This window comes from Triturus cristatus, chromosome 5_2, assembly GCF_964204655.1.
Source record: "Triturus cristatus chromosome 5_2, aTriCri1.1, whole genome shotgun sequence".
Taxonomy (NCBI): Eukaryota; Metazoa; Chordata; class Amphibia; order Caudata; family Salamandridae; genus Triturus; species Triturus cristatus.
Window position 1 is genome coordinate 562,915,070 of NC_140588.1, and position 24,454 is coordinate 562,939,523.

General features: G+C 45.8%; 1 protein-coding gene across 6 annotated transcripts in view; it reads left to right on the forward strand.

Moving 5' to 3' along the window:
- Positions 1 to 24,454, forward strand: part of ENOX2 (ecto-NOX disulfide-thiol exchanger 2) — a 1,377,678-nt gene that overhangs the window by 592,579 nt on the left and 760,645 nt on the right. For all 6 annotated transcript variants that reach the window (XM_085607631.1, XM_085607636.1, XM_085607633.1 and 3 more), the window contains exon 4: positions 23,230 to 23,385. In XM_085607631.1, the coding sequence (XP_085463757.1) occupies positions 23,230 to 23,385 (156 nt within the window). The remainder of the gene's footprint in view (positions 1 to 23,229; positions 23,386 to 24,454) is intronic.

Here is a 24,454-nt window from a genome sequence, read left to right on the forward strand (position 1 = left end):
ACATGCGTGTCTGGAACCATGCCACCCTCGATGAGTGAGGCGGTTATTGTTGCCATACCTAAACCAGATAATCCGTTGGATGAGTGTGGTTCTTACCGCCCTCTCTCCTTGCTTAATGTGGATACCAACATCTTTGCAAAAATTCTTGCCAACCGACTTCCCCGCTGGCGCCGTTGTTGGTAGCTCCGGAGCAGGCGGGGTTTGTCCCGGATAGAATTCTCACCTACAACCTACGCACGGTATTCGGTACCATCCAGCATGTCCGACACAATACTAAGGCTGTCGCGGTCTTTCTAGACATGGAGAAGGCCTTCGACTCTGTCGATTTGGGCTTTTCTGCAGCAGGTTCTCACTAGGATGGGGCTTGGCCCTGTCTTCCTTCAGCTGTTTGGAGTGCTGTATGCTTCGCCCACGGCGCGAATAAAAATAGGTAACCTGGTTACGGAGCCCATAGCTATTACACGAGGAACGAGACAAGGCTGCCCGTTATCCCCCATTTTATATGCTCTGGTCGCAGAACCATTGGCGTGTGCTCTCCGTGAATACCACGGACATGAAGGTATTAGTTTCCCGACATATAAGATAGTGGTCTCCACGTATGCGGATGATACACTGTTGTACGTCCGAAACCCGGAGGAAAATCTCGCCTCTATCCTTAGAGAGGTGGTACATTTTGGAGCTTTGTCGGGGTTGCAAGTCAACTGGGCAAAATCCATAATTTTTCCACTTACCCCAGCTACGTTGCAGTTTGAACCAGAATATTCATTATGCTGGTCCACTGAGTCGATTCGATATCTGGGTATAAGGCTCCACACGGATTCGGAGATCGTGTTTCGGGAGAATTACGGTATTGCGGTCAGTAGGTTGGAGGATGACGTTGAGAGCTGGATTAAGCTACCGCTATCTTTACTAGGTAGGGTGTCTATCATGAAGACGGTGGTTTTACCCTAGTTCCTATTCTTGTTCACAAACATCCCCATTGTTCTGCCGGTATCAATTTTTGAACGAGTCCAGGCATTACTGATACAGCTAGCTTGGGCTGGCACACAAGCACGGGTGTGTTGTCAGGTACTTACCCTCTCGTATCACATGGGTGGGCTGGGCGCCCCGGATATGAATCTGTATTACAGGGTGGCGCAAGCCGCTCTGGCGTATCACTGGATGCACGGCTCGCCGGATGTCCCGTTTCTGCGCATGGAACGGCACTTTGCTGACCCTCTACCTCTGCCAGCCACGATATGTGGAACCTCTGACCGCAGGACGGGGATACTCGACTCGCTTAATTCGACATGTCACGCTTGGCAAACACTGTTGAATTTGCAGGCGGGAGCGCTATTGTACACTCCTGCCATGCCTTTTGAATGGGCCCCCTGGCTTGCCCCTTGTCGGGGCAAAGGAGTGATCCGAGCCTTGCAATCGCTGAATGTTCTGAAGCTGGGAGACTTGTTTCAAGATGGGTTGGTGAAGACATGGGAGGATGTGGGGGGCACAGCAGCTGACTGTACTCTGCTTCAGAGATTTCAGTATCACAGGGTGCGAGGAGCCCTCCGGGAACTGTTGGGGGATAATCTGCAGGAGCCGCCGGAGATGTTGGAATTGACATATATTATTAAAGCTAAATCACCGCACAAGGCGGTTTCCAACGTTTATAAACAAGCAATGTCTCATAGGGCGAATCAATACATGAAAGCCGGACTAGCCTGGCAACGAGACCTGCAACAGGACATAGATGATACTATGTGGTCCTATTGCTGTACTAGCACCCAACGCATTTCACTACACGGCAGACATAGGCTTGTCCATTTCAAGTTCTTGAATAGAGCGCATTATACTCCAGAGAGACTATGCCGATATGGGCTCAGGGAGGACTCTGCTTGTGACAGATGCCACGCGCTCTCAGATGACTTTGTCCATCTGGCTTGGCATTGCCCGGAAGTGTATAGTTTTTGGGAACATATCTTTCTGGAATTGGGCAGGGTGGTGGAGATGGAGCTACCCCCGGAGCCGGCCTTGGCTCTCCTGGGGTACTCTAAACGACTACCTAAAGCGGTCCGCAGATTAGTTGATATGGGTTTATTGGTGGCAAAGCAACGTGTTGCAATGTGCTGGTTGAGGGGTCCGGTACCCACAATGGCGCAATGGTCGCAGGATATGCTCTATTGTAGCACTCAGACGGAGATCTTTAGTGAATTACTACCCCCCCCCCCCTCCCCAGGAGTAGACCCAAGAACTTCTGGGGATTATATACAACTTACCTACTCACCAAAGAGGTTGCTTCCGGGGGGGCTTTTCCTGTCACCTCTGACAAAAATACACATGACCTTGCATTATGAGATTCTCCTTCTCAAATATAACACGTGGCACCCTTTTGTTCACATCCTTCTTGATGCGGGCCTATATTAGACTTGCTGTATGATTTCCGCAAAGGCTACATATGGTTAGGTCTCCGTAAGCTGATATGGGGCCCCGCCTGCTGGAGGTACTGTGGGGTACTGGCCTGGGGGCGATGTGTATGGTTGCCTGCTCTAGGCGGCCAACGGTACAATATGACTGATGCCCTGGGAGGTGGGATCCGATACCACGTGATTATTTTTAGTGATGGACAGTCTAGTGCCTATGAGTGCTGACCGCTGCCTGCCCCTTGGGTTGTTGGCTAAATAGCTGTGTCATTCGCTGTGAATTACTGTGCTGCCGGCCCACTGGGTTGTAGGCATGAAGCTGTGCCATTTTGAGACTTGGTTTGAATAAAGGTTTTTAAAAATCAAAAAAAAAAAGTTACAGTGCTGCTGTCTATTTACTTTACAACTCCAAATTTTATAAATTTGAAGGTATGCCAACATGAGACCAATGAGTACAGGTATCATTGTCACGGTGAGCTCAAGTTTATGTTGGAAAATTTAGGAACACAAACTTGGTTTCTAACCCTCAGGTGTGCAGAATATTCATGAGATGACTTGCATGACTTCTTGAGAGAAACAAACTCTAACCTTAAAGGCTTCAAATTCAAGACACCAGGAGAACTTAAAGATAGAATTGTGTACTTGCCATGTTTGTGTAGTGTAACATCTGTGGCAAGCAGTTATCAAGGGAGATTAGTAAAAAGTATTCTTCTGGGACAAGTTCCATGTGAAAACATCTTAAAACCATCCACGAAAGGACATATATTCATTTGATGTGGGAGAGGGCAATTGGAGGAGAACCACACTCCTCATCTTAGTAGTTTAGGGGAGAACTTTCAAATGTTCAACAAATAACACTTCCAGCTTACTGCAACAAGTTATCTGAGATGGAAACATTATTTTACAATTTAAACAAAACAACAAATAAGCATTACATGACTTATTTGACTAATTACAAATACACTTTTGTGCACACGTACTTCAGATAGATGCAGGTATGTCTTAAGACCAGCAAGGACAACCTGACCCTGTACTGCATGAGCAGGAAGAAATGCCACCTGCAAAAAAGGAGAGTAATGTTTGGAAATATTTCACTATTCCTTCTGGAGAGAAAAGGGTTCGTGCCAAGCTTGTCCTGTGTAATGTCTGCAGCAAGCAATTGTCGAGATGGACTGGGAAGAAGTATTCCCATGAGACAAATTCCATGTGCAAGTACATCAGAACTATCCACCAATGCATGAACCATTACATAATGCGGAAGAAGTCAGGTGCAGCAGAAGAACAATCCTTATCTGCATGACTTAGGGTAATCATTGTCACGGGCTGTCATAATTGTCCCAGCTGTCTCCGATAAGTTATGAGATAGTGGTGCAATGTAACAAATGCCGGATGCCTGTGGCCCTAAAGATTTCATCCATGGCTGCATACCTGGATGCAGTGAAAAATCGCCATTGTTAATTATGTTTTGCTCTCCATTGAACCTTCATGTTTTTCACAGACTGAAGCCAGTTGCTTCTTCCCAGTTGCCTTCCATTACCCCTTTTAATGCCCTGTTAATTTTCTTCCTAAAACAGATTACAAGATAAAATATATAAAATTGTTAGTGCTGCAGGACCACTACTAGCATTTAATTTACAGACCCTGGGCACACATACTAGAGACTTATAGATACATTAAATATCCTATTTGTGGTGCAGTCAAACCATGTTTATGGGAGAAGCACATATACTTTAATAATAATAATACTACTGACATAATACAGAATAATAATACAGCTACCTCAAACAGAGGTGTCCCGGTGCTAACTAGCAGTGGTAAACTGCTCACATATCTGAGGCGAGCTGGGTGTCTCTGTATGTGACCAGGTGTCTTAGTGACTGTTCAAATGGGCATGTAAGTGACTGTATGGATCGGTAACTGCCTGTGTTAGTGGATGTGTAACTGTTTATGCTAATTGCTCTATTAGTAGTGAATACATAAGTACTGTGTGAGTGGATGTGTAAGTGATTCTGATACTGAGTGGATGTGACAGTTACTGTATGGCTTTCTAAATAGGTATGTTTGTGGCCGTAGAGGTGAGTGACTTGCAGTGTAACTGGATATATGGGTCTGTTTGTGCCTGAAACTTAAAAGTACATATCTTACCTTTTAACTACAGAGCACCCAGACAATTGGGCTACCTGGGGCGAACCTTAGGGGTGACTTATGTCTAAATATTTGAGGTTAAACATCGGCATAGTCATTAAATGTCTAGTCGAAGTGGCAGTTAACTGCACACACAGGCCCTGCAATGAGGCCTGCGACCGGTTCAAAGGGCTTCTTGTATGCTCAGATTCCTAAGGCAAACTTGGTGTCTCAGTATGTGACTTGGGGGTGTTAGTGACTGTATGGGTGTCTAAATGGTCATATAAGAGGCTGTATGGTTTAGTAACTGGCTGTGTTAGTCAGTTGATGGCTGTGTAACTGTTTGTACAAGTGGCTGTATTAGTAGTGGATAAGTACCGTGTGAGTGGATGTGCAAGTGATTCTGCCATTATCTGACTAAATGTGACAGTGGCTGTATGGTTTTCTAAATAGTTATGTTTGTGGCTGTACATGTGGGTGCCTGGCTATGCAACTGAGTGTTTGGGTCTGTAAGTGACAAACTTAAAAGTACATCTACCTTTTAAGTACACAGCTACCTAGGGCATACCTTAGGTGTCTTATGTGTGAGAAAAGGAGAGTTTAAACATGGTCAATGGGTGTTAAAAGCTAGGTCGGTCTGGCAGTAAAACTGCACATACAGGCTTTGCAGTAGCAGTCCCGAGACATGTTTAAATGGCTACTTGTCTGAATGGGTGACTAAGAATATCAGTACTTGAGTACATATCTGAGTGACTGTATCAGATCCTCTGTGGGTGTGTCACTGAATGTGCAAGTAACTGTTGCTATATGACTGGCTCTCTTAGTAACTCTATGGGTCTGTAAATATGTATGTAAGTGGCTGCATGGATTTCTTACTGGTTGTCTTACTGAGTGTTGGGGTATGTAACTCTGTGTGCAACTGGTTATGTTACTGCTAGATACAGAAGTGCTATGTGGTTGTTTAAGTGAATGTGTAACTGCCTCTGTCCCGGTCTGACTGGGTGCCTTAGCGGCTCTATGCTTTTGTACATAAGTATGTGAGTCACAGCATGGGTTGGAGGCTGGATGTGTAACTTGGTGTATGGGTATCTAAGTGTGCATGTAACTTCCAGAAACTTTAAATTACATGTCTTAACTTTTAGGCACATAACACCCTACCCTGTGGCCTACCTATAGCCTATCTTGGATGCGACGTATAGGTAGTAGAAGGGGCATTAAAGGCTTGGCAATGGGTTTTAAATGCCAAGGCAATATGGCAGTAAAAGTACACACACAAGTGTTGCAGTAGCAGGGCTGAGACCTGTTTAAAGGGCTACTTGTCTGCATGGGTGACTGAGTGTCAGTACTTGAGTACATATCTAAATAGGTGTATCAGTCCCTCTGTGAGTGTGTCCCTGGATATGTAAGTAACTATGTCAACATATGACTGGCTCACTTAGTAATTCTTTGGGTCTGTAAATGTGTATGTAAGTGGCTGTACGGATTGTTTACTGGCTATATTAGTGAGTATTGGGGTATGTAACTGTGTGTGCAACTAGCTCAGTTACATAAGTGCTGTACAGATGTGTGAATGTATGTGTAAGTACCTCTGTTGCTCTTTCAATGGGTATGTGAGTGGCTGTATGGTTTTGTAAATAGGTATGTGAGTAGCTGTATGTGTGAGTCACTGGGTATATAGGTGTGTAAGTGCATGTATAACTGACTGAGTGCTGGGTACATGAATGGCTGTACAGGCGTGGGAGTGGGTGAACCAGTGCCTGTATGAGTGTGTAACTAATTAGGTAAGTGTATGTGTAGATCAGTAAATGGGTGTGTGAATGGTTTTATGGGTGTGTGACTGAGTGTGACACTCACTGTCTGGCTATAGGATGGGTCGTACATATGTGCTTTTATAGGAGTTTAACTGGGTGTGTAAGCGCCTGCCTGACTGTGCAAGTGGGTGAAAATTACATACTATAAGCAAATACCCACATCTAATTTCAAACACATTCATACATACTGGCTTAATAAAATCACTATATTTTCAGTATACCAATTCCTCTTTCTTGTTTCCTGCTCAGTCTATTATTGGTTATTGTTCTCATCTAAGCTGCCTTCAATTTTGCCTTCTAGTATAGTGTCTAGAAGCTACACATTTTCTTTCATCTTATATACAGTCAGAATTTTGTAACTAAATATACTTATTTATTTATTTATTTATTTAGTTATTTGAGTTTTATATAGCGCTGGCTAGACCCAGAGGTTTACATAAGGTTCCACAAAATTACATCAATTGCAAGTTACATCAGTTACAAGAAAACATTTCAAGAGCGTCGGAAGATGTAATAAATGGAGCTTAGAAGGGTAAGATGTAGGAGGGAGAAAGGATGGAGATAGGATGGATGGAGAGACGAAGGAGAGTCTGCCCAAAGTCCGGCTGGGTAGGTGACGGCTGAGGGGGGAAGTCCACAGCCCATCTCCTCTATAGCTATCCGGTAGCTCCACCGGGCATCAGTCAAGCGGCTAGGTCTCAATGAGAAAACAATTAGAGAGCAAAGAGGAGGGATAGATGGAGCATAAAGTGGGTGGAGTAAAGGGGTATGAGGGAGAGTACGACAGAGAGACGAAGTAAGGTCTGCCCAATGACCGGCTGGGTAGGTGACGGCTGAAGGGGTAGCCCACAGCCCATCTCCTCTATAGCTATCAAGTAGCTCCACCGGGCATCAGACAAAAAGCTAGGTCTCCACGACGAAATTAACATACCTGTAAAAGCTCTTTGCTGTTCTCCAACTTTACTTTCTTTTTCTGTTAACATCTGTTTTCAATGGAAATGTCAAGTCAGAACTATGGCAATCCTTCTCCACTCTCAGAACAAAAACAGCTAAGATGGCAACCCTTCACCATGTGCTCTTATACTCCTGTAGTTAACCAATCACAGACTTCCTTTCATCTTTTACTTTTGTTGTACCTCTTCTAAATGGTCAGTAATTTTTGTAACCCTTTCCGTGTTTCCTGGAAAGAAGCCCAATTTGGTTGTTTTTTAACACAAATCCATTGATCCACTGTGACAGCGTGACCATGTCTTGAGTGATGTAATATGTGAGATCGTAAGCAGTGCATTGTGAGGGCGTATATTAAAGTTAGCTCAGGTAACTATAAGTGCTAAATTTCACTGGTTTTGTACGAGTGAAATCTGAGCCTAACTATAACGTCCCTGTAACCTTTGATTTTGTTCAGTGAATTTCTAAGGTTTTTAGGACTCGCCTGATGCGCTGCTCTGGCGAGACTTTTAGTTAGTGGGCTTCAAAAATCCGACCACACGCTTTTTGTGTGGCCGAGAGCGTGCGGTTACACGCACAGGTACGCGCACAGGCGCCATCTGGCTTTCCTCACATCGCTCGCGGGCTGCCTCACAGCGCACAATCACTTTCACGGCCACGTCACTTTCACGGCCGCGCGGCCAATGCTTGTTATAATCTCTTTTTCTCCTTCTCGCACTCTGCTGGCTCTCTGCTTTTCCATCTCCCGAGCTCGCCTCTGGTACTAAACGTCGTATATTCTTCCTCTCTTGTTCCTTCCGCCCTCTGCCCCTTTTCCTCCTTCGTCCTTCCACCCCCCCCCCCCCGTTTCACTCTTTATCTCGCTTTACTTTTCTCTCTCCTCCCTTCATCTATACATATCCCTGCAAATATTTCTGGGGCCTTGCTCTCAATCCTCTCCATTTTGCCAATGGTTGTTTCGTGAACATGGAATACAGGATGTGAAGGAAGACATGCATGGGGTTCTGTGCCATACATTCCCTCTAACCTAATTAATCAGAGCCATGTGGGGGAGGTGAGCACGCATTTCCTTTCCCCCTGCACAGTTTGGCAGATTCGCTGCCGCAAACAAATGTGGCACAGCAGACCTGAAAAACAACCAGCAGTCGGTGCCAGCCATCCAAGCCGGATGAAGCAGTCACCGACAGCTCCGCGAGGTGTCGAGGGTGGCAGGTTTTTTTCCTCCTTGCTCGTCAGCCTGGGACCGCATTTCGACTCTGATAAATAACTGTCAGTCTTTCGCCCAGCCTCTCTATACAGCAGACTCGCTGGTGCCGGCGGGAAGCTTGCCATTAACACAGCGGAGGGGCGCTCCTGCCAGAGATTAGTCAACCATGAGTCTTGTTTTTATGTCCACGGTGAGCGACGGTGCCAAGTAACGCAGGTCTCCCGCTTCTCGTCTGGCACCATCCCCCGAGTGCGGGTCGATGCCGACTCGTGTTTTGTGAACAGTTCCGTAATTGAAAGACAATGACTTGCTTACTAAAATGTACTGGCCTGCTCTAAGAGCCAGGGATCTGAATACGGCATTTCCTAGCGAGTCAAAAAATGATTTCCACATAAAACATGTTTTAATGTTCAATTAAAGATTCACATCATAGGTGGGCTGGCTGCCCCATCTACAACCATTTCTAAATATTGTGGCAGCATGAAGGTGTTAAAACAACGAACAGTTCCTGGGACTGGGTTACAAAAAAAGGCACGCGTGATGATGCGATTTTGAACCCTCATTCCTAGATTACAATGATTGCACTGGTTCAATGTTCTAGTGGCAATGATTTGCACTGAGTAGTCATTGAAAAGACTACATTTTGCACCGGTCAGTTAGTCCTATATTCAGTGAAATGAAACTGTCCAACCAGTGCGTGGCATGTAATCGCCAAACATTGGTGCAAAATTGCGCAAAGAAACCAACGTAATCCTGCCTTGAAAATCTGTGCAATGTATTCCTGAAATACCATGGCAACAGTTACTTCCCCAGTCAGGAGCCTTGCACCCAGTACTGTCTGGTCAGGCTTTGGCACGACTTAAAAGGACTGTGTCAAGGCCGCTTTTGTCAAAAATATCTCAAAAGCTCATTCCTGAAACAATGCTTTAGGAATGTTTCTCCATTGGTAGAAAGAACAAGCATTGGCATAGCCAACCGGTCTTGCCTTTGGGACCTTCTAAGTGCTTAGCCATGCAACATTTGATGGTGTTGCACCAAGGATATTGTGCTGCATAACTAAACACCAATAAGGTCCCAAAGGCGAGACCTATTGGCTATGCCATTGCTTGTTTAAAGTGCTATTTCCTAACTATAAAGTCCCTGTAACTTTTAATGTTTTGAGTGATATATATATATATATATATATATATATATATATATATATATATATATATATATATATTGTAAAGGCATGCGTGGTAAAGGCTTAAGCATGGTGACATTTTTCGTGGTAAAGACTAATACGGTGTAAAGAATGCTTAACGGCATGCGTGGTAATGCCATGCGTGGTTCCGTCATACAACCCCTCTTGCTATATGTTTGTTACAAATGGTTTCTCAGTTTTGCAAGGTGATCTTTTTTTTTTTCTTTTCAAAATGTTTTTTATTGGTCGTTTCCAAATGAAGTAGTACATACAATACAACAAATGAAGGACATACGGAATAAAACATACAAAAATTAACCACAGAAGAAAACAATAATTAAAATGGCAAAGCAGATGACATCAGTGTACGAGTTGGTTTAGCAATAAATCACAATTTAAACATATGTAGTGTCAAGTGAAGTTGCATGAAGATGACTGAGCAGATTAATGGTGACAAGAGGTGTGACCAAATGAGCAGCAGGTAGAGTTCTAGCACAGGGGTCGGACGACTGAGGTAACTGTCTTAATTAATGGACCCTGATGTAATAAACAGCTTGTGTGGGATGATTGGTTTAACATGATTGGTGTGATTCATGGCGGTTTGTGTCAGCTAAGGTATAGATCAAGAGTATCCCACATATGCCTGGTAGAAGATTTCCACGGCGAGTTCTGGAGAGTTATGTTATCAGCCCCTCTTAGGTTGGTGACCCAGTTTAACCAGCAATTAAAGGAGAATTTGCGTGTGTCTTTCCAATTGTTGAGTATAATCTTAACCGCTGCTATTAGGAGTAGGTCTAGGGGCGTCCTATCTTTTTCATTCAGCGACTCTGCTCTAAGGAAACCGAAAGCTAGTGATGTTAGATCTCTATTAGGGGAGTATGAGAAGAGATTAGATATGAATTCGAAGACCTTATCCCAGAAGGGTACCACGCAATCGCACTGGAGTAGTAAGTGTTCTAGGTCACCTGTGTCATTGCAATTCCAACAGATGGGATCCTCCCTGATTTTGTGTGAGTGGAGTCGGGCTGGTGTCCAGTAGGCTTTATGCAATAGCCAAAACTTTGTCTGGGACAGTAACGGGCAGATTTTGTTTCTCATGGTTGAGACCCAGGTTTTGGTCCAATCCAGCTCCAGGATCGGAGAGGAGGAGTGCGACTCCCAGAAGGCTATCAGCTTCTTATTGAGGGTAGATTGTTGAGGGCATATAAGCTTGTAAATCCAGGAGACCTGGTGACCTAACTTATGTAGTTTTGATAAATAACTCTGGAGGGAAGGGGAGAGGAGAGATAGTTTCGCTTTAGTTAGTGCTGATTTTATTTTTAAGAAGTTATAGAATTCAATTGGGTCCAGATTGTATTTCTTTGAAAGAAAGAGGATAGGCACCGTTGAAGAGTTGCTGGGGGAAATAGATTCCATTGTTAACCCAGGCGCCATTGTGAAGAGGGTTCCCTTTATAAAGTATGTTATGATTGTTCCAAAGTGATTCAAGATCAGAGCGTTTAATGCTAGTGTCTAATAGTTTATCAATCTTCAACAGGGCAGATTTTGTGTTCTTGAATAAGAGCTTTGAGCAAGTGACCACAGTAAGATTTGCGGTCAGAAGGGCCGCTGGGGTAAGATTCATAAGAATTGATTTCTCAATGCCTAGCCATACAGGGTGTAATCTTCTGATGGCACGAGCCAGTATGAGCCTTGTTTTGCTAAGAAAGCCGTCTGGTGAAGTTTAAAGTCGGCTAGGTTGACCCCACCTAGTGATTTATCTAGTCTGAGTTTTTTCATGCTAATTCTTGCTTTCTTCCCTTTCCATAAAAAATTGGAGAGTAAGATGTCGAGTTTATGATGGAAGTCCTCAGTTAGAATAAGGGGGAGCATAGTAATTAAATAGTTTACATGGGGAGAGATCATCATTTTGATGGCCTCGATCCTACTCCGCCATGTTATAAATCTTGGGGACCATGCCTCAAGAATATTTTTCATTTTCTCTAGGGTGCTAGCTTCGTTACGCTGGAGCGTCTCTAGTATTGTGCTGCCAAATTCAATCCCTAGCTACTTAAGGTAACCAGGCTGCCATGCGAGGCCAGAGTCACCTAGCATATCTCGGGAACCAAGGATGTTCAGTGGCTTGACTTCGGACTTGTCACGGTTTGTATCCGGAGTGACTAGAGTATCTTTCTATGGTGGACATGAGGGCCTTGATGGAGTCGCTCGGGTTCTCTGTAACCACCAGGATATCATCCGCGTAAGCGGCCAGCTGCACTATGGTTTCTCCGAATTTTACTCCCCTTATGTCGTCATTGCGTTTGATATCCGTGGTTAGTGGTTCTAAGGCCAAGAGAAACAGTGCAGGGGAAAGAGGGCAGCCCTGTCTGGTGCCCTGTTCTAAATGGAATGACTCAGACAAGGTTCCATTAATAGCAATTCGGGCAGTAGGGTCTGAGTATAGTGCGAGCACCATGTTGATATATGCCTCACCAAGATTAAAAGATGACATGCATTGTTTTAAGAATGACCATGATACCCTGTTGAATGCTTTTTCTGCGTCCAGGGTGATGGCAATAGAGGGGACGGCCGTTATCTTAGCTTTCTCCAGGATATGGCACAGTAATCTAGTGTTGTCATTAGACATGCGATACTTAAGAAACCCCACCTGCGAGTTACTGATCAATTTTGGAAGGATCGCATTTAGTCTATTGGCTAGTATTTTTGCATATAGCTTGCAATCCAAGTTGATAAGCGAGATTGGTCTATAATTTTTTGTTAAAAGGGGGTCTTTCCTTTCTTTGGGAATGAAAATGATATTGGCTTCTCCCATTGATTTGGAGACACAGCCCTCTTTAGTTATAGAGTTGAATAGTTTTAGTAAGGTAGGTTTTAGCGATCTATCAAACTCCTTGTAAAAGGAGGCCGAGAAGCCGTCTGGACCTGGGGCTTTATTGTTTTTGAGGGATTTAATGGAGATCGAGAGTTCTTTATCAGAAATGGGGGTCCCTAGCGCTAAGCTATCTGCTTCTGTTAGTTTTGGTAGGTTCAGTGACTCTAGGTATTTAGTGCAGCCCTCAGGATCCATTGTTTGTTTATTTTTATAAAGATCCTCGTAGAAGGCTTGAAATGCCCTTAGTATCTCGTTTTGTTTGGTTTGGACTATGTTCTTGGAGTCCTTAATCGAGGATATGGTAAATTGTTTCTGTTTGTGTTTGAGGTATGATGCCAGCAATTTGCCTGCCTTATTCCCTTCACATAGCTTGAGTGCCTTGAATTTATTAATCCACACACCAGCGTGTTTATTCACCATTCTATTGTATTCGTATTTCTTCTTAATCAAAAGATCGAGGGTGTCTTTATCTATATTCTCAGAGTGAGTTATTTCGAGTGACTTGATTTCTTTCTCTAGAGATTCAAGTTCTTGGTTTCGTTTTTTATTGAACTGCTCTTTAATACCGATAATGACACCGCAAATGGTTGCTTTAAGTGCATCCCATAAAGTGGGTGTGTTCGTTTAAGGGAGGTCATTTAGTGCAATGTATTCCTTAATTGCGGGTTCAATCTTTATTTTATTTGCTGGGTCAGAGAGTATGTCATCGTTGAACCGCCATCTTTTTGGGGGTAAAATGGTATGGGTACCTGCAAGTTTGGCGCTGATGCAGGAGTGATCGGAGACTAGTTTGGGAGCTATGTCTGTTTCGTCTGAGGTGTGTGAATGAATCTGAGAGTAGGATGTAGTCAATCCTAGAGTAGGAGTTATGTGGGGCCGAGTAAAATGTGTAGTCTCTTGCGTCTGGATGTTGGAGTCGCCATGATTCCCTTAGGTTAAACTTAGAGCATATTTTTTGAGGATCTCGTGTGAGCGGGAGGGTTGATATTTGCATTTAGATTGGCGTCTATGTGAGGGTCTAGCGGTAAGTTGAAGTCTCCTTCAATTATAATGAGATCTTCCTGAGGAAGGCTCTCGAGAATATTGGAGATCTTCTCCCAGAACTCGGATACATCGGTGTTAGGGCCATATATGTGGACTACATGAATGGGGTCATCTCCTCTCTGCAGGTGCGTGACTAAGAGTCTTCCATCATCATCGTGGGAGCTCGAGATAGTAGTAATGTTGGATTTTTTGGCAATGAGGGTAATCACACCTTTTTTCTTATAGTCTGCCGGGGAGCATAAAATGAGAGATCCAGTTGTGTTTTATGAACCCTACGTCCTCTTCTGAAAGTTTTTTTTCTTGTAGGAAAATGATGGCCCCTTTAGTTTTTGCTAAATATTCGAAGATTTTCCTACGCTTCACCGGGTGATTAAGGCCTTTCACGTTCAGAGATACAATATTAAGGTTCTGTGCTAAGACTTTATTCTGTGTCATCTAAGTGTCTGCTGTCGCTATAGGTGTGATGAGCCCAACGGAACATGCAAGCGTGGAAGGGTTGGCTCTGGTTAGTTTGTGGTGGTTGGATCGTATATATCGGATCATGGAGCGCAGTGTTAGGGAGACACTTCTCTTGTTGGTAACCAAGTGAGTTTTGTCATTGATCAAATACACTATGCAGTCATATCCGACACCACAACAAAATTTGAGTAGCCAATAAGACAAAAAATAGAATAAAAACATAGAGGAAACAGCCAAAGTTACATTACGCCCCGACCTTCCTCCCTTTGCCCTCCCTTCCCTCCCTCCCTTCCCTGTTAAACTCGAAAGCAGGAGCTGCGACGGCAGATCCGTCTGAAGGCATCACGGAGGGTTTTAATTGAACATTGTTACATTAGGAGCAAGGTGATCTTTTATGTACAGTTCCCATATAGTAAGAAAATGTCGTCCAAAGTGAAGGTTATCTTTGAGATTTCTTGGGTGATTGCTACTTTGTATTAGAAGGCAACAGAATTTCTGATTCCTTGCATGTGATTACATGCTTGTGAAAACCATAGTACGTCTCATAAGCAGTATAGTAGGTATGCCATTATTAAAAATTTAGCATTTAATATATTTTTCACGCTACAGTTAGATGGCATGATACATTGCTGGGTGCAAAACAACAATTGCACAGGGAGCAAATCCCACATTGAAAACTTTATCAGGCCTCCTTACTCTCTCTCTCTGCGATGTCTCTTAATATGTGCCTTTATTAGTCAAAGTGAATTTGGATAACTTTTACAAAATCTGCTCTTTATTGAAGTCTTAGTGATGACAGTTTATTGTTGATGTTTTATGATAAAAGTTGCATTGATTTGTTTGAATCTTCTGCATAATTAATTAATTCAGTTTGGAATCAATATTGGTTTTTTTTTTTTTTTTTTTTTTTTGAAACCGTTTATTACAAATCTCAAGAATATACAGGTATGGGCCTACAACCTTCCGGCCGGCCGCTAGGAATGACAGGAGCATATGACATACGTTCATAAAACACTTGGTGTTGCAGAGGAGCACAATCAGGAGGTATCAATGCCGTGGGCCATATCAGTCAGACCCCACAATACGGTTTCATTTTATACAAACAACAAGAAAAAACCACACCCACAAGGCAACCCGCAATCGACAGTAGCAGCACGTGCTCCCCGAATGGGGGACCCCAAGTATCCACAGGAGTCTAAAGAGGGGAAGGGGAACAGAGCAAGGACTGGGGGAACCCTGTGCCCGGGGCTGGGGGAAGGAGTCAGCTAAGGGGACGGGGCTGGTGAGGCAGCAGGCAGCAGTGGTGGCGCGCAGATACCCCCGCGATAGGCGTTCCAGGGGCCCCATACTTTCACCCATGTCCCAGGCTTACCCCTCGCCACATACACCACCTTTTCTCGAAACATGCACCAGTCCATGTGTTCTTTCCAGGCCGACACCGCCGGGGGCTTCTGGGATCCCCACAGTTGAGCAATATCACGCTTAGCTACCATATATCCCAGAGTCACCCACCACATCTGCGGAGCCGAGTAGTCAGTTGGTTCCCACACATTCAACAGGCACCTCCTCGCTTCAGGCAGCAGCGCGACACGCGTAACCACTCGCAGGACCTCGTGCACACCACGCCAAAATCGCTCCACCTTCGGACATTCCCACAAAATATGCAGAAAGGTCGCCAAAGCACCACACCCACGCTTACACAATCCATCCTCAACATAGCCCATACGCAGAAGCCTTGGCCCCGTCATGTAGACCCGGTGGAGTATCTTAAGCTGGACGAAGCGAAGGCGAGCCGGTATGGCCACCTCCTTCGGAGAGGCCACCGCGGAGATCCAGTCCTCGTCGTCCAACTCCAGCCCATCGGCAACCCAAGCCTCTCGGAGGCCAGTTAGCAAGCCCGAGCGGTCATTGATCAGTTTTTTATAAATAAGTGAGATCGTGCTGTCTGGGACATGGCCATCTAGCACTCTGTCCTCCAGGGGGGAAGACTCCGGGATGGAGGCAACGTCTGGGAAGACGGAGCCCAGTGCATGACGGACCTGCAAGTACCGAAAGTATTCACTGTCCTGCAGCTGAAACTCCGTCTGCAGCATCTCGAATGTTTTAAATCCCCCCCTCGTCCAGAGATCCCCAACTTTACTGATGCCTATCGTGTCCCACTTCTCGAAGCCTTTCGAGGTCCACAGGGAGCCCAACCTCTCAGACGCGTACAGCGGTGACGCCCGGGTCAAACGGTCCTTCCACCCCATAGCTGCATTAGCCGCGTGCCATACTCGCACCATGACACGCGTAGGTCCCGTCAGGCAAGCGTCGGGCGCGCCAGAGTAGAGCGCTCGATTGTAGTCGCCACCGGGCAGTAGCATCTTGTCCATTTCAAATGCCGGGTTCAAGGCGGGCCCGTAGAGGCCATGGTTGATTGCAGCTAACTGGGAGGCCCAGTAATACCGTTTAATATCCGGGAGGGCAATCCCCTCGTCGTACCATGGGAGCGTCAACTTCGCCAGGGCAATACGCGGCCTCCCGTCCCAGAACAGGCGGCGCTGTAGACTCTCCACCTCACGGAAGTAGCGCGCCGGGACTAAGTCCATAGTGTTCTGGAGAGCGTACAGGAAGCGTGGCAACGACATCATCTTAAACAGCGCCGCCCGGCCGAGCGTCGAAAGCGGCAGGCGCCGCCAGCGCGCGACGTCCTCCTTCAAGCGCTGGAGGGGGGGAAGCAAGTTCCGCTCGTAGCGGGCCTCCAGGTCCAGAGTAATGTAGACACCCAGGTACCTAAACCCCTGAGAGGCAATCTGGATCGGACAGCCCCGCGGGAGGACGGGAGCCTCCCCGGAGAGCACATACACACATGATTTAGCCCAGTTGATGACAAGGCCTGAGTTGCGGCCGGATGAACGTAAAACATCAACCAGGACTATTAGTGATTTACGTGGGGAGGCTAGGTACAAAAGGATGTCGTCAGCGTATAGGGACACGCGGTCCTCGTACTCGGGGGTCCAACGGAGACCACGGATGGAAGGATGCCACCGCAGCCACTCCGCCAGGGGCTCCAAGGCCAGCGCAAACAGGAGCGGCGACAAGGGGCAGCCCTGCCGCGTGCCCCGGCCCAGCTCGAATGGGGCCGATACTCTTCCATTTACCACCACCTGCGCCAATGGGCCCGAATACAACAATTTGACCCAACTGATGAAACCCGGGCCAAATCCAAACTTCGCCAGCATCGCCCAAATGTATGGCCACTCAAGCGTGTCAAACGCCATGGTGGCGTCTAAGGACGCCAGTATGGCCGGCTCCCGCACGAATGGAACCCGTGCGAGCACCCCGTGCAAGCGCCGCAGATTAAGGGCCGTGTTGCGATGGGGAATAAAGCCGGACTGGTCTTGATGGACCAGATCGCCCACCACGCCGACCAGCCGATTGGCCAGCACCTTGGCAAGAATTTTGGGCTCCGCATTTAAGAGCGAGATAGGCCGATAGGATGTAACCCGGTCCCGAGGTCTCCCTTCCTTGTGGATCACCACGATTGTAGCCAGACGCTGGTCCAGCGGGAGGGAGCCCAGCGAGTGGGCCGCCAGGAACATCGCGCGAAGGTGGGGTGCCAATGCATCTGGTCGCAACTTATACAACTCGATAGGGATGCCATTCGGGCCCATGGCCTTGCCAGAGGCGACCGAGCGTATGGCGAGGGCAATTTCGTCGGAGGTGGGAGCGGCATCCAACGACACCCTGTCCTCCTCCGAAAGGGAAGGCAGCGCGATATCCCTAAGCAGGGCATGGGAATCCTCCTCCGAGCAGGGAGAAACCGGGGAATACACTTCACGGAAATAATCCGCGAAACAGGAGACAATTTCTTCTGGCTCGGTTACACTCACACCATCCATCCTCTCAATCAGCGGGACCACACGATTCGCTCTCTCCTTTTTATCCAACCACGCGAGCAGTTTACCAGCCTTATCACCCACATCATACAGTCGCCCCTGTTGCTCCCTACTGAGGCCCCTGGCCGCCTCCGTGACGAGGGCCCTATAGGCCGCCTGCTTAAGCTGTAGGACATGTAGCGCAGCATCTGTCACCCCACCCTCTAGATCACCCTCCAATTCGGCAATTTCGGCCTCCACCCGGGTCACCTCCTCCCGCTCGCGCCTCCGGGCATGGGAAATAAGGGATAGGGCCTCCCCTCTGAGAACTGTCTTGAAGGCTTCCCACAGGGAGATAGCCGAAGGGACGGACCCCACATTCTCATCAAAGTATCGCTGTAGGGATTTAATCAAGTCAGCGCGAATGGTGGGGTCGCGCAGGTACCAGGCATTGATTGGAACTACCCTGCCCTCACCCCTCGGGCAGACATCAAAGTGTAACAGGAGCGGGGAGTGATCTGAGATACCCCGCGCCAAATGGCGCACCTCTCCAACCCTCCCAACATAGGCCGCCGGGACAAGGACATAATCAAGCCGTGAGAGGCTACCATGGGCCCCCGAGTGGAAAGTGTACTGCAGCTGCGTGGGATGTTTTAAGCGCCAGCAGTCCACCAATCCCAGTGTATCCAAGAGGCCGGACAGCCACGCCTGTGCCCGGGGGAGGTCCCTAGGGGGGTGACGATCCACAGTCCCAGAAACCACCGCATTGAAGTCCCCCCCAACCACCAGAAGCCCCCCCGGAAGGCCAAGGAGGAGGCGCCCCAGGTCTGCAAAAGTGGTCGACTGTAGCCCCGGTGGGACGTATACTGATACAAAGACAACTACTTTGCCCTCCATTCTCCCCACCAAGACAGTGTAGCGTCCCCTATCATCATGGAGCACCTCATCAATTTCCAACGGGAGCGAGTTCTTCACCATGATGCCCACACCCCGTGAGCCCGACGTGAAGCCCGAGTGGGCCACCAAACGGTAGCCACGCCGATTCATGGCACAAAAAGAATTACCAATAAGGTGTGTCTCCTGCAGAAAGACTACATCGGGTGAGATTCGTTTCAAATACTGCAGGACCACACCTCGTTTGATCCTATCCCCCAGTCCATTAACGTTCCAAGACAACAAAGTCAAGTCCCTACCCCCCATCACACACAGAAGCCATCATTCGTCCCCCCGAGAGCACCTTAAGACCAATACAAAAAAGGGTTTGCCTTGTGGTAAAAACGAACAACACCCCACCCCAACCCACCCACCCCAACAGAACTCCCCCCTCCCTGCACCCCTGCATGAGCCCGAACAGCCCCCCCAAAGTGCAGTGTGCCTGTCGCCCCATAGATGGTTAAACTAACTAAGCCCCCAGAGGAGGAGGGAGAACCCCCAAGAGACCCCACACGACCTCCACAGGAGGGGAACTTACTCGAACAGACGAACAGTCAAAAGTGACATCAATTTTGTCCAGAGCGAGGCCTAATATTAGTCCCTCAGTCCTGATCCGGCGAGCCCTCTCCCCCAACCGCTCCCCCCCACCCCCCCGAGCCCGATCCCCAGACCAAGTATCCAGCCAGTCCCCGGCCGCTTCGGGACGATCAAAAAAGTGCGTGCGGCCATCCACCTCCACCCGCAACTTAGCTGGGAAAAGCATCGCATACTTGAGGTTTAGGTCCCGTAGACGACGTTTGACTCCGAGAAAGCTCAGTCTCTGCTTTTGGACCGCTGGGGTGAAATCAGGATAAAAATGTATGTCCATATTGTCGAGTCTGACCGGTCCCTGTAGTCTGGAGGATTGCAGAATAGCATCTCTGTCCCGAAAGTTGAAAATCCGGGCAATGAGAGGCCTCGGAGGGGCTCCGGTCTTAGGCCTTCCCCCGGGAACCCTGTGGGCCCGTTCCACCGCGAAGAATTTACTCAGCCCCCGGGGCTGGAGATGGGTGAGAATCAAGTCCTCCACGAATAGGTCCGCCGCCGCCTCCTCACGTCCCTCAGGCACCCCGATAATGCGGACATTGTTCCTCCGGGCCCGACCCTCGGAATCCTCCAAGCGGCGATCCATCAGCGCACTCGCCTGGCCAAGCCGGCGCACCTCCTTTTGGAGGGTCGCCACATCTGTCGTGAGGCCCGATGTGGTGTGGGCCAAAGAATCGACCCGATCATTGGTAGGAATTAATATTGTTGATCATTGTGACATTTGGCCGCTTTTAGCTAAACTGTTACTGTACTGTGTCATTATTAAGTAGGACAAAGGGTGTTGAGCCGTATATATCTTTTCTATGGTGTGTTAGTTGATGTCTGTGAAATAGTAAATTTCCTTAAGAGATTATTTACTGTTTTCTAAATGAAGCACTGTTTCTTTCAAATTATGTTGCAGATCAGTGATGGAGTTAAAATTAAAGCCCCTTTGGGTAATGGAATTATTTGTTAAATCATGAATAGTAATTTAAATGGAACCCAGGGAAGTATCTTATAAGCCCTGCTGCGGATTCTAAATTTGTTTAATCAGGTTATAGTTGTCATTACCCTCTTTAGAAGAATACTGCATTTTATGTTAAATAATTGGAGATTTAAATTACAGTGGAATCCAGAAACAACCCTATTGGCATCTTGATCTGGAACATGCCACTGGATGCCCAACAGTTATCATACCTTTCTAATTTAGCACTTGCTGAGAGATAATTGTGCTTTCTTGTTTATGATTGTGCCCCTATTGCCAGTATGTTAGTAGAGTCTCAGTAGAACTCCTTCTGGTGATTTGCAGAATCCATGGATCAGACAGAAGGGGGGAATTTGAGTATCCAAGAACAAAACCAAAGCCTCGCAAATGGAACAGAGAACATAATACAAATATTAGATTCCCCATTCCCCCCTTTGTTAAGTAGGACAAAGGGTGTTGAGCCGTTTAAATCTTTTCTGTGGTGTGTTAGTTGATGTCTGTGAATTAGTAAATTTCCTTAAGAGATTATTTACTGTTTTCTAAATGAAGCACTGTTTCTTTCAAATGAAGTTGCAGATCAGTGATGGAGTTAAAATCACTTAATTCCAAATTCTAGGCATGAGACTGGATGATGGGTGGAGGGGGGACTATGGAGTATGTATTCAATGTCAGGACTGTACTAGTGACTACCAGGGTGAAGTTTAAGAGCAGATGCTTGACTCCTGAGGCTTTGGTGGGGCGGGACCCTAATTATCGAGTCACAACCATCCCGGCATGTCCCCCCCCTTAATTGTTTTGATCAAAGTGTGCCTTTTAAGATCAAAACAGAATCAGGGGTTTTTGAGTTGTACTCCGATTATATGAAACTCCTTGAAGCACCTCTTAGACTAGAGAAAAAATAATATTCAGGTGAGAATTGAAAATGTTAATTATTATCCAGTACTTGGTCTTGTATTGAAACATAGAGGGCCATATTTTTGGTAAGCACACACTTTAATTCATTCGCTGACTGTCAGAGCACTATTCGCCCACTTACAATGGCAAGTCAGATATTATTAGGTAGAGATATTTTTAGCACCTAATGGACAGTTCTGATGAGTGAATATAATCTGAAAAGGAGCAGGTGTTCTGTTCGTTCAGAAAGTGAATGAACAATAAAAACCCCTTTAAATCTTGTTTTTATCTTGACACATTTGCTGTCTGTTCAAAGAAAGATTCCAAATGTCAGTTTGTCTTTTTACTAATTGCTGCTTGGAAAATTCAGTTTATTTTTCTGTCTTTTATTACAGTTAGAGGTTTTTGTCAAGTGAGCTGTCTGACAATCTTTGTGAAACAATAAGATGTCAATATTATTTTTCTAACACATAGCATTTAAATAGCTTGTAAATGAATAGTACAAATATTTCAAAATATATCAGGAATTATGAAAGTAAATTTTTTTGTAATTGAGAAGTTTGATGCAAACAAAGTTTTAAATAGGAGCAAAACAAATAAGAATATTTTACTTGGTGATCTGCAAATAACAAATATTTACAGAAACTTGATTTTCAAACATTATTGTTTGTACACTATATAGTTTTATTGATAAGACCGCATTTCTGTGGGACATTGTGTGGCCATGACAATGTAAAATCTGCTGATTGCAAGTGACAGTGTGCTACTACTTCATGTTTTATTTATGTATTTATTAAAAGTGATAGGTATTAAACATGATTTGATAAATATGCCTGCCACCACCCTGATGACAATGCCATTAATTAAGTAAGAGGTAAGTCGGGGTCGTGTGTAACCTATATGTTGCTAGATTTGTATTATATATGGAGCAAAGGTTTCGTTTATTAAATCAAACAAGAGGTTTTTTGTACAGCAGACATGCTGAACTAGCATATTTGGAGGTGCTCTCGTACGTGATAATAAAGAAAATTGCAGCTCAGTGAATTAAAATAATAATACAATATTTGCCCAGGATCACATCATTTGAAACCGGTTTATGGGTCAAGAGCATTACAGTTAGGTCAAGTAGATTATTTAAGTCGCTAGACATTCAGGTCTAGTAATATTTTCATGATTTTTCTAGACCTGCAGTCTGCCTGAGGGATGACTTGTCAATCCTACTTTTCATGTAATGGGTCCATGACTCAAATTGCATACACATTCCGTCTTGCCGGACGGCCAGGCTCATCCTGTTGAGACTCACTTTTTGCGTATCCTGCAATCTTTTTTTTTGTTTAAATTTGTTTTTATTGTTATGAGATTTTAACTTTTAAACCATACACGACAGCCAATCTGCATACCATACATCTCCATTCGAATGGTATCTTTACAGTACAATGTATGTGTGACATTTTTCCCGAATTATCATCCACATGATATTACAAATCCAGCATGCGTTGAATCAACATTCTGTTTGTATGACAGTGAAAGAAAAGAAGGTGAGATATAAAAGAAAAGGGGGCTGGGGGAAAGGGGTAAGAACAAGGGGAAGGTCACCACTGTCACCAATATGTATATACCATTATTGCGTATCCTGCAATCTTTTGTTTTTTTTTATATTAATTGTGAATGTCTGTTTAATGATTCGGGACGTTTTGTTTCCTCCTCACACTCCCAAAGATTTTAAACGATGTCCTTTGGCATGTCAAACTGGAATAAATGAAGAATCCAAATTTATCCTTTCACCTTTAATCATCCTTCACGATTTTAGACTTGTTTTAAATTAATGTTGCAGTAATATTCTAGAAGTCCCTGTCCTTTTGTCTCATCTTCATCTAATAGAAAGCATAAGGTATTTTACCATCTTTGTGTTCCTGTTAGAGTTCCCATTGGGTCTTTTTGTCTTTTAGATTTTGATCCTGCTCTCGGAATGATGACTGGAATCCCTCCCATCAATCCCATGATGCCGGGCCTTGGGATTGTACCCCCACCGATTCCTCCTGACATGCCAGTGGTGAAGGAGATTATACACTGTAAAAGCTGTACGCTCTTCCCACCCAATCCAAGTAAGATTCTTCTGACATGTTGTTGATGCTGGGTATGTCTAGGAGTAACACAAACAATGAACTGCCAGCGGGTCTCTGCAGAAAGGCGTTCCCCAGTGTTGTGGCTTATGTCAAGCTTAATTGTTTAGAAAGCGTGTTAATTGAATGGTCACCTAGAGGTGTCCTGGCGCTGGACTTAAGATCAACCAAGTCAAGATCTGTTAAGCAAGAGGTCGGTGCTGGGTTCTGTACGAAATTAAAGATGGTTCAAAATAAGGTGCATCTCTAATGTAAGCTCCTTCAGGCAGGCTTCATCCAGGAGTTCAGTAGGAGAATAAAGAAGAGCGACTGGAGAATGGTGCAGGGAACTAATCATTCTAGGGGAAGCACAAGCATCAATCCTGGGAAAGTACCCCCATAGGGAAAAGAAGAAATGCTAATGGAGACTGTCAAGTCTGAATTAAGACGTTTGTACCCATTTCGACAGAACACATCTAGGTCAATAGCTCCATTCTCCCACTCGCTTTTTTCGTTTGCAGTATTAGCCCCCTTTCTCTGCTCTCATCTTTGATTTTCATTTCCAAGGATGGATCGAGACTCATCTTGGTATCAGCTGGCTGCAGCGTACGTGTCAAAACACAAAACGTTTGTATATAGTTGTCTGGTTTTTTTTTCCCCAACTCTATTTATTTTTATTACCTTCTCCTGTTTAGGTCGAGCCTATGACAGCACGCATGCGCTGCATAGGTAATCGACCTCTTGGAATCACTTCAGCTTCAGTAGAAGGTCGTGCATGTGGTGCTCACACGCCATTGGCCTTTGTGTCTGGCTTTAGCACGCAATTGGCCAAAGGCGTGTGGAGGTCCCAGCTATTTGTGAAATGTTCACTCCCAGAGCGTTTTGCTCTCGGGAGCCAGCAGCGGCGCGCAGGGGCCATTGGGTTTTAATCAGCGTGGCTGCACTGGTCTGTTTATACAGTGGTGTGGGAAGGCTCTCCTCACGCTCAGCTGCTCGAGTGTTAGCATGTCTGTAAATCTTGTTTTTCCTGTGGCCTCGACGCATTGGCCACTCTGACTGAAGAAAGCGCGGT